This window comes from Salvia miltiorrhiza, chromosome 7, assembly GCF_028751815.1.
Source record: "Salvia miltiorrhiza cultivar Shanhuang (shh) chromosome 7, IMPLAD_Smil_shh, whole genome shotgun sequence".
In the NCBI taxonomy this organism is placed as follows: domain Eukaryota; kingdom Viridiplantae; phylum Streptophyta; class Magnoliopsida; order Lamiales; family Lamiaceae; genus Salvia; species Salvia miltiorrhiza.
In genome coordinates, this window is record NC_080393.1 from 47,607,245 (window position 1) to 47,618,681 (window position 11,437).

General features: G+C 39.1%; 1 protein-coding gene across 1 annotated transcript; it reads right to left on the bottom strand.

Annotated features, from left to right (window-relative positions):
• Positions 1-9,870: 9,870 nt before the first annotated feature.
• On the bottom strand, positions 9,871-10,722 carry LOC130994308 (uncharacterized). Its single transcript, XM_057919354.1, has 2 exons — positions 10,527-10,722; positions 9,871-10,367 (listed from the first exon to the last, which is right to left on the bottom strand). The coding sequence occupies exons 1-2, from the start codon at positions 10,720-10,722 to the stop codon at positions 9,871-9,873; spliced, it is 693 nt and encodes a 230-aa protein (XP_057775337.1).
• Between the last annotated feature and the right edge of the window lie 715 nt (positions 10,723-11,437).

Below are 11,437 nucleotides of genomic sequence, written 5' to 3' on the forward strand. Positions count from 1 at the left end.
ATCCGAACGCATGTGCAAGAAGTTTGCTGATATTATGACTAATAAGTTTCAGATGTCCATGATGGAAGAAATGAATTTCTTTCTTGGATTACAAGTCAAGCAGACCAGCAAAGGAATACTGATCAATTAGTCGAAGTTCGCCAAGGAACTGATCGTCAAGTTCGGTATTCAGCACATGAAATCAGTCAAGATTCCAATGAACACAAACTGGAAGGTAGATCCAAGATCAGAAGATAAATCTGTATCTTCAACCAAATATAGAGAAATCATTGGGTCATTACTATATTTGACTGCTAGCAGATCAGATATAGCGTATGCAGTCGAGGTTTGTGCAAGATATCAGTCAGATCCAAAGGAAGCTCATATGGATGCTGCAAAAAGAATTTTGCGATATCTCAAAGGCAAACCCAACTTAAGGTTGTGGTATCCAGCTGACGACGACTTCAAGCTCTCCGGATATTCAGACTCAGATTTTGCAGGATGCAAAATTGTTCGCAAATCAACTTCGGGAACTTGTCAACTCCTAGGCAACAAACTTATCTCGTGGTTTTCAAAGAAATAGACTTCAGTCGCCACTTCCACAACTGAAGCTGAATATGTTGCTGCGGGAAGCTGTTGTTCACAACTCCTATGGCTAGTCCAACAACTGAAGGACTATGGGATCGAAGAAAAGAAAGTCCCAATCTATTGCGACAGCTCCAGTGCTATTGCAATCTCACAGAATCTAGTTCATCACACCAGAGTCAAGCATATTACAATCCGACATCACTTCATTTGTGATCACGTGGAAAAGAAGAATGTCTCTGTTGAATGGATTCCGACCGCAGTTCAGAGAGCAGACTTGCTGACCAAAGCTCTTCCTGAAGAAAGGTTCAATGATCTTTGTGGAAGGATCGGCCTCATCAACCCTGAAGAGTGATGCTGTGTTTGAAGATCTCAAAAACAGTCACGATGACTGTTGTTCAGCCAACTGGTGCTCTACAACTGCTGACGTGGAAATCAATGAAGATGAGTCTTTATCTGAAGGGGAACTTATTCTTATAAGTCAACCCAAAACAGTGGTATCGGCTGACTACAATGATCAGTCGATCAGTAAGTATCGGCTGACTACAATGATCAGTCGATCAGTAAGTGTCTTTAACTTACTCTCTGAAAATCAGTTAATTCAGTTATGAGTTTTTGTTTGTCTTCAAAAATCTTTCTCTAACTAATCAGTTTGTTTCAAAATCTTTAACTAATTGTTGGAAGATGAAATATCCATGAAGGACAAGTACTTTTAAGAGGATTTGAAATTTATTTTTGGCTTGTCCTGATCCTTACTTAAAATCTTTCCAACCTTTTTGCCTGTGAAATGAAAATCTTAAGAATCTCATTGATTTGACAAAATGCAATGATCTTTCTTACCTTTTGAAGCTTTCGTCCTCTGCAATGACGACGGACGTGAAATTTTTTCTTCAAAAAGATTTTAAGCACATTTTTCGAAAAAAAATTCATCTTCTTTCTTGGTAATATAGTCTATATATGCCTCGATGTCTTCATTTGTTTTCTGCATCAACTAACGTCTCTCCACAGCCTTCTCTGTGAGAAATTTTCAATCTTTCAAAAGTTGAAGAAAAATTTTGTTCCGACAAAGGAGAATTTAATGACAACGAAGTCATGTAGTGGGAGAATGACGCTCACACACTTGGTCTTCACATGACCCTTCCATTAGATCTCAACGTCTCCGACGTCAAGCTTATTTCTACCATCACTTATATCCAGCGACTCGAGTGTCTTTCATCCTCATGTCTGGCGCCAAGAAGCTTCTAATCTTCCGGAGGTTATCAAGCTTATTTCACATATCTTGCTCACCTCCATGGCATGCAACAACAACGAGCTCTCTCTCGTTGTCTGTCGGCATCATCAGCTGCACATGGTCCTTTCTTCAAAGACCTTGTGCCGGCAAATCGACAGTGTTGGTCCTCACGACTGTCACAGATTCAATTTTTCCTTCTCACACCCCTCTCCCGTATTCTCCCTCTTTCTCCATCCCCGTCCCCTCTCTCTTTTTCTTAAGCCTCTCTTTCTCCCTCCAAGGCAGCCTTCTTCATTTATAAGGTAGCCTCCTTCATCTTTCCGTCTCCCTCATTCTCTCCGTCTCCTTCACTTCTCCGTCTCCCTTCTCATCTCCCCCTTCCCACTGGCGTCTTCCTCTTCTCAAATCCTCTCACGAGTTTCTGAGAATAGGAGTTGGGTACCGTCTGATCATAGCTTCCATTATCAGCTCTCTTTTTTATGTTGCCAAAAAGGGGGAAAGTAGAAGTCAGAGAAAAACCTTCTCAAAGGTGATTCCCTGCATCTTCTCGAAAGACTGAAGATGGTAAAGCAAAAGGATCACCAGAAGTTTTAAGGATGACGTTCCAGTAAGACCTCAAGTCAATGGAAATTAAGTGTGAAAGGTACAAGCTTAGGAACATGAAGACTGAAGATGAAGATGAAGATCAAGAAGTTCAAGGCGCAGACAAGCAGACTACTGGAGTCCGTGGGTTTCCCATGTGTTTTTCTTTGCTGTTTTTGCTCCCTTGTATGTGTTGCTCTGTACCTCAACTGATTTCTCATCAATTATTTTTAAATGAAAAGAACTTCTCTTTGATCTCAACCTGACGACAATGACTTTTTGTCCAGGCTCTGATTAATGTCTTTCAATTTTGTCCTTGTTCAGTTTTGTTGAACTGTTATGTTCTTCCTTTAGAGTGCAAGTTTTAGGTTCTATTGTTAAGGGGGAATAATATTCACCCTGTTTAATAACTTGTGGTTTGAGTTCAGTCTTTTTCTTGCTTAGAACTGTTGTGTGGTTTTGGCATCATCAAAAAGGGGGAAATTGTTGGGAACTTAATGAAATATCCTAATCCTAGTTTTGATGATACCAAAATCAATAGGTTTCAATTGTAATAGACTAGAACTGCTTGAACTCAAGTGTTAGAGTTCTCTTTCTAGTTTAGTTGTTGTTCTGAAGACTGAAGACTGAAGATGCCGACTGAAGCATCAGTCGAAGGATCAGTTTCGACTGATTACTTAATGCGAGCCACGTGGAATCAGCGGACTGATACTAAAGTTAAGTATCAGTTAAACACTCTTCCTCGGACTAAACCTCCAACGTTCAAAGGAAGCCACGCACTCCAGAAGTATAGCCGCATTAAATGCAGAGATCTCAAGATCATCTTTTCTCTGCAGAGGCTATTCCTTTTTGGTGATTACCTTTTCAGAGATGTCGCATCTCCTGCTCTTCAAAGTAGTCGTTCTCACCAAACAAGGAACCTCGAAGATTGAAGCCTCAGCCCAAGTTCAAATTACTATCTAACAGAAGAAATCTTGAAGATCATCTCCGCCAACGGATCTATTCAAGACGTCTCCAATATATATTACTCGAGGATCACTTCAATCTTCACCGATTCAACAATATAAGCTGAAACGCTGCCAAATTTGTCACTCAGGTAAACCAAACCTCTCCAAAGTTTGAATCGAAGAAGAGAATCACAAAGCCAAAATTAGTCACTGCTGATTACACACATTCTCTTAGACCTTAGGCAAATATTGTTTATCCAAAGCCTAGGTAAAACTAACTGCAAAGAACTTGTTCTTTGTAGTCTAGTTGGCAAGTTTTCAAACCTCTTTTCAACCTACCGAATTGAGTGTGTGTGTCGAAAAGGAGTTCAGATAGGAGTTTTCAAACCTCTTTTCAACCTACCGAATTGCCCAGTGAAGTTGTTAGTCTGATCAACCGACCGTGGATGTAGGAAGTGTTTTCCGAACCACGTAAAAATCTCTGTGTTATTTATAGCTTTCAGTATTTACATTCATACTTGTGTTCTTACCTTCTTAAACTGAAAACTGATTAATAGCAAAGAGAAACCTAAAGACTGACAACGTGTTTAATTACACAGGCTATTACGAAACAAAAGTTTTCTGCTGCGTATGTTATCAGTCTAACTGATCTATCTTCTGATAGTCAGTAAGATTCATAACATATCTCTGTTTATCAAACTCGACTGAAGCCTTATGTGTATCAGTTAAGGTCTTGACTTAACTGATAACTCCTTATTGAAGAGTTTTCAGTATCAGTCGTCAATCCTGTTTTGGTCAAAACTCTTTTCAGTAAACAGGTTGAGTCAGTTTGTTTTTGAAGTTTCGTTTTGATTTATTCTTAAAGAAAAAATAGCCTATGGTGTATTCCCTCCCCATACACCTATTCGAGACCCTCCGGACCTAACAATCCCCTTCAGACTCTGCCACGACGATGACCAAGTCCACACCGAAGAGAGCTGAAGCTGTGCCATCAAAAAAGATCCGAGCAAGAAGCGAGATGATATAGGCTGGTGCACCGCGCCTATCCCGTCACCGCCACTCTGTCAGCAGAGCAGAGCTAAATTACTCAGCAGAGCAGAGCTGAATGACTCAGCAGAGCAAAGCAAAATGACTCGTCAGAGCAGAGCAAAATGACTCGGTCAGAGCAGAGCAAAATGACTCGGTCAGAGCAGAGCAAAATGACTCGGTCAGAGCAGAGCTGAATGACTCGGTCAGAGCAGAGCAAAATGACTCAGCAGAGCAGAACAAACATGGCTCGGCAAAGTAGAACAACTTTAGGCATAGACACACATATACCACAAATTCATCAAACTAACTCACATCAACATCCTCAAAATAGACCATCAATCACCCTCAAAACACATCATAATCTCATGCTCTTCATCAATTCCTCTTTTAAGACATAAACTCATAGATTTCCAAATTTTAGGTCAAACTAAACTATGCAAAAGTTTGCATCTCAAGACCATGCTTGGCAAAACACACATCAATCATCTCAAGACATCACAAAGAACCTATTTCTCACCCCAATTTAAGAAAAGAACAAGAAAGATCTTGAAGGGTATGAACTCTCTATTTTCGAAAATTAGAGGAAAAATAGTAGGGGTTGTTTTCATGCTTCAATCTTCCATAAAAACTCACCTAGAACATCATAGAAGCTAGATCTATGCAAAATAAAGATCACTTACCCAAGATCAAACAAAGAACAAGGTTGCCTCTCTCAAGCTTCAAGACTAAACTTCCAAGGATCTCTTGAATTTTAGGAAGTGGAAAGTGTTTAGGCTAGATTTAGAGGAGGATTTTGCTCTTGGTATGGATCTAGGAAGCTTTGGAGGTCTCTTCAATGGTGATCATGGAGGAAAAATTGGGAGAGAGAGAGTGTGGGTGAGGACGAAAATGATGGTGTGAGGGAGAAGTGAGATAAGCTTTGTCTTGCTAAGTAAGAGTGATTAGAGACAAAGTACTATTCACTCATTAATGTTTGGTCTCCCATAATCTCTACACACTAATCTCTACACTCTCATCCAAACCATACGTCCACCACTTGCCACAAGCCAAAACACATGTCTTAAAGAATTAAATAAACTCATTGGGAAATTATATAAAGTGTAGGAACTTAAGTCATGGAAAAATTAGTCACTAATTAATGACATGCTATAGCACAAAACTCTTGTGACCAAAATAAAAATAAATATAGCACTAATATTAGTGCACTCACTCAATTTATAAAATTCATCATTTTAGGAAAAATAATTTGAAAACAATTTTATTTGGATTTTTTTTTAAATCGGTACTTCTGATTTTTCGGTAAAAATAAATCTCGTTTGTTTTAAAAAGCTCATAATAAAACTCACGTGCTATCATTCTTAAAGAAACTCATAATCACTCACTCTTAAATGCGCACGTAACAAAAAAACCACATAATCAGTCAAACAAATAATCTCACATAACATCACATCACACAAACCACATCCAAGGACAAACAAAACATCTCTCACATCGACTCTTCTTTATAGGGGTCTCGCTCTTTTTCTCAACTCCATTTCTATCTCATTGCTCCTATTATCAATAGGACAATTAATCTCACAGATACCTCTGTATCCGTCATCGGGAAAATAAATTATGTTCTTTTCACAATTCAATCAGCATCTCTATCTCAACTCGTTTTCTCAAACTGCTCACTCTCTATCTTTCTCATTGATTCTATCAGACTCATATCTCCATCTAGAATAATAACTCGTCTCATCAAAATAATCTAACTCTAATACTCAATATGTCTATTTATCATCATAACTCCATCTCATCTTACTTATAATCTCATATCTCAGTACCGTAGTACTCTCTGTAGTGTCTCGACACTACTACTACTCATAAAAGTACGGGGTGTTACACACTCGCAGGAGCGTTCTCGCGTCTCGCTGACCTTCGTTAGTTATTTTTGCATCGCCACGACATGAAGTCGGGTCCTCGCCGCCACACACAACGTCAGGCGATCTCGCGCCGAGGTCAACCACCTCCACTATCATCCCCTTCAAACTCTGCCACGACAATGACCAAGTCCACGCCGGAGAGAGCTGAAGCTGTTCCATCGAAAAAGATCCGAGCACGAAGCGAGATGATATAGGCTGGTGCACCGCGCCTATCCCGTCACCGCCACTCACAGGAGCGTTCTCGCGTCTTGCTGACCTTCGTTAGTTATTTTCACGTCGCCACAACATGAAGACGGGTCAAACGCCGCCGCCAAATATCACCACCGTCAGCGATGTGGAAAGTGTTTAGCCACGTAGCGAGTTCTCTTCCTTGCCTCCGGTGAGCGTCCCTTCCGTTGCTCAGCAACGTTTCGATAAACGCCTTACGTTCAAAGATATCGGTGAAAAGGCTTCGAAATACCATTCAAAATTATTGCCCAGCAATTTTTTGATTTGTTCGAAATCCTAATTCATAAATCGAGCCTCGGGCTCTGATACCACTATTAGAAATCTTTGACATCATGAGTAATGGTACGCAGCGGAAATTACTATTAAGGATAAGATCTAGATTTATAATTGGATTCTTGTGTAGAGATAATAAACACACAACAATTAGAATAATTTACTTATTGTGTAGCAAACAATCCTGCAGCAATTCATGCAGTCGAATCCACTACTATGGTATCCACGTATATTACATATTTAATGTAGGAACAATTTCCAATGTACAATCAATCTTCAAAAGCTAGGAATTCTCCGATTGAATTTTATGGTGCTCTAAGTGTTTTCTCTCTTGCGTTTTTATGTTTTTATGTGTGTCTGACAAAAAAAAATATATTCCTATTCTTATAGAAATAATACACGGGTATTATTCTAGGTAAACCAGCCGGGCTTTTCTTTCGTCTCAAGTTAATTAATCCAATAGTTAAATTATTTACTACTCCCTCCGTCCTATGAAATTAGTCCCTTATTCCATTTTGGGATGTCCCCAAAAGATAGTCCACTTATTTAATTAATATTATATAAAAATATTGTTTTACTAAACTAACCTTATTTAATGTTTCACTTAAAGAAAATGATGTGTTAGAATAATAAATAAGGGTATAAAAAAATAGAGAGCGCTTTTGAAAATAGCCATTTTGAATAAGGAAACACAATATTTGGCCCCTAATTGAAAAAACAGAAAATATGACCATTTTTTATGTTTTAAGACTGTTTTGCCCTTAATTAGGGCGGATCGGATTTGGGTTTTCGCGCGGGTTAGACACATATAGCACTATTAGTGCCAAAAGTACCAACCGAAAAAAAATTTAAGTAAATTGGTACTTTTAGCACTAATAGTGCCAAAAGTACCATGCACGAATGGTACTAGACCACAAGAGAGAGTATCAATATATAATACGATTAAGGATTCCTGCGCTCTCCTTAATCCGGGGTCCTACGTGGCATATCTAAGAATTCACCATTCAAAATCCCTGCAATTCTAGAGCCTCTAGCTCAATTCTCTATCGCTGACGTGGCAATATAATTTCACATCAATTATTATTATTTTATATATATATTATTTAATTAAGTTAAACATTGTAAAATCATTTGATGATCCACCGATACCCACAATTTGTCTTCTCTTCCTTTCTCCGCGTCGACCACCACCTCCATTTCCCTCTCCGCGACGATTCGATCCACCGGCCGATGCCACCTCCATTTTTCCCTCACTCTACCGGCAATTCGACTCACCGGCCGCAGCCGCGATCTGCCCCCTTTCGCCGCCCGCTAGAGATCTGCTCTTCCACCTTCTCTGATGCCACCCCCATTTTCCCTCCCTCCCCTGGCGATTCGACTCACCGGCCGCATTCCACCGCGATTCGCCGAGATGAGATCTACCCCTTCCACAGTTCCACCTTCTGATTCGACCAGAACCTGCCGCCCCTCACAATCGCGCAGAAGAAAGAAGAAGAATTCACAGAAGCCCTCTTTTCGTATCTGCAGATTTGGGGGTTTTCCATTTTCCCCCTTTTCGCTTTTCGTAGAATTCACCGCGGTTCTTCTCGATGCTCGAACGCGTGCCTCCGCCCCAAGCTCCGCCGCGACGATCCTCTACTCACCCGGCACCACGGGGTGAGTAAAGGGAGCCCTGCTTACATACCGGAATTTGATCACATTGGTGCCAGGGCTGTATCACAACTGGTGGGACCTCCCATCGCTACATTCTGCTTCGCCAGACCACCCGCTTCGGCGCCCTCCACGATCTGCCGTGATTCTTGGTATGTATTAATTAGTTTCCTAATTTAATTCCTACACAGCCATTGTAAATATAGAATGATTATATTTAAGTTTAGAAAGATTTGGTTTTGGAAAGATGTTTAATAATGGAAACTTAAAACCTAGATTTTGAGCTATAAATTTCTTAGTTAATAGTGATTTACGCCGCATACTTTTCTTCTCATATATTGTGTTTCTTCTTCTTTGTTTGAGAATCGACAAAGTCGACGGAGTTGGTCTTCTCTGCCGCGATTATAGGCCGTCCTTGAGCCCGAAAATCGTTCGACGACGCGCAGTCGTGCCATCGGCTTGAGTCCAAGGTAACCTTTTTCTTCTTTTGCTGTGTTTCATTTGCATTGATTTTTTTTCTGCATTAGATTGATTTCTCTCTGTATTTCTCTATATTGCACCACCCAAATCAATATTTTTGGCTTCCTTTCATCTACAATTGTAAGTGAGTGCTCTTCTTCATTCTCGACTCAATTTGGTGGCTATGTGTAAATTAGTTGCTTTGCATGTTGAAATTGTAATGATTCTGAGTTTTTTGTGGGATGGATTTAATATGTAATTAAGAAGATTCTTTTGTGATATTGTATTCCAGTTATTCATGTATTACATTATTCATGTATTACATTACCTACTGTGAATAGTAGTGAATAGTAACAGGGAATAGTTTTTCTGTTTATGCACATATAAAAAGACAATAAAATGAGTAGTCATTTTCATTTTATGTGATAGTGCTTTGGATATGATGGCAGATTTTTGAGTTATATTGCACAAATATATGATTTGCTTCTTTTTCTGCGTGGATGAAATGTTTAGTCAATTTCAAAGGTCTTCTTAGGCTATGTTTATCAGCAACCATCCAACCACCCAACCATCCAACCATCTTCAATATTTAATTAATTTCTCTCTCTTCCACATCACTATATTTATCCCAACCCAACCACCTCTATTTTTGTTGATTTATCAATGACCACTCCAACCACCCAACCACAACATTATATATAATTATTTTATTATTATTTTTAATCGTAATAATTTTAATAATATTAAATATAAATTAAAATATTAAAAAAATTAAAAGAAAAAAAACAAACTAATAAAAATTTAAATTACAACAAACTAAAAATATAAATTACAACAATGCAAACTCGAAATAGAAAAAAACAATACATACTAAGCATTTAATTATCATCGCCAAACTTTTGCCAAATATGCTCGATCAAGTCATTTTTAAGAGCATTGTGAGCTTCCCTGTTACGAAGTTGTGTCATGTTCCTCATATAGCTTTCTAGACTTGCAATCCGTTCCGTGGAAAATTCAAAATTAGGATCATCATTAGCTTCAACATCTCCACTTTGGCTATTAACCTTCTAACTTCCATAAATTCTGTTGGATCACAGTAATTTAAGTAAGTATGTCGCTCGTCTTCCACTGTCATATTGTGCATAATGATGCAAGCAAGCATTACTTTTCCCATCATATCACGATCCCATATGAGACATGGTCGTTTGATAAAATTGAAACGAGCTTGTAAAACTCCAAATGCTCGCTCAACATCTTTTCGAGCAGCCTCTTGATGTTGAGCAAACAGTTGATGTTTTCGAGTTTGTGGACCATTAACAGATTTGACAAATGCTGCCCATGAAGGATATATACCATCAATGAGATAATATCTCATATCTTTTTCATGGCCATTTATCACATAACTAACCTTTGGTGCTCGACCTTCCAATATATCTGAGAAAATAGGCGATTGGTGAAGCACGTTGATATCGTTTCTCGAACCTGGAGTTCCAAAAAATGCGTGCCAGATCCATAAGTCTTGAGATGCGACTGCTTCCAAGATTATTGTTGTCTTACCGCTTCTTCTTGTATATTGGCCAGCCCATGCAGTAGAGCAATTTTTCCATTTCTAATGCATGCAATCAATACTACCAAGCATACCGGGAAAACAGCGTTGAGCACCAACATACAATAGATAAGCAAGATCTTCTTCGGTTGGCCTTCTGAGGTACTCCCCACCGAAGTTGTGAACTACACCTTGCACGAATTTTTCAACTGATTTTCTTATAGTTTGTGCGCTCATTCTAATGTATTCATCATGCAAGTCTGCTCCTATTCCGTATGCCAATACTCTCATCGCTGCAATACACTTTTAAATCGAAGACATACCTAAACGACCAGTCGCATCACATTTTTGTTGGAAAAATTTGTCTGTGGCAACGAGTTTGTTCATTATTCTTTCGAATAATGGCTTTCGCATGCGAAACCTTGTTCGGAAAACTTCAGGAGTGTAGATTGGATCGTTTGAAAAGTATTGCTCGAACACACCTTCATGGCCTTGCTCACAACGACGTTCAATAAATTGTCGTGGTGCTCTATCAGTGTTGTTTGTAGGTTGTAAAGATAGAGTTGGAATCTGAAAAGCCACGTCATCGATCATGGAGTCAATGCGTCGATTTTGTAATACATGGTTTTCATGCATTTCATCAAATTCGATGTAATGGAAAGGGTCAAAGCTAGGACTGGAATCATCAAAGTTTTCATTTGATGCCATGTTAGAAACTGCAAGTGGAGTAGTGGGAAAGCTTTGGTTGTGATGAGTTCAATTACTTGTTACTACAAATATATAGAAATTGCTAGTGGAGTAGTTATTGGAATCCAAGTGTTAGGTCCTAAGGGTCTCGAATAGGTGTATGGGGGGGGGAATACACCTATAGCCTATTTTCAAATAATCTACTGACCTCAATCAGAGGGATCTCAATCAGAGATCAAAACGAAACTTTGCATGCAAACAAAGACTCCTGTTTTACTGAAATCAGTTTTGACCAATAGGGTTGACGACTGATACTGAA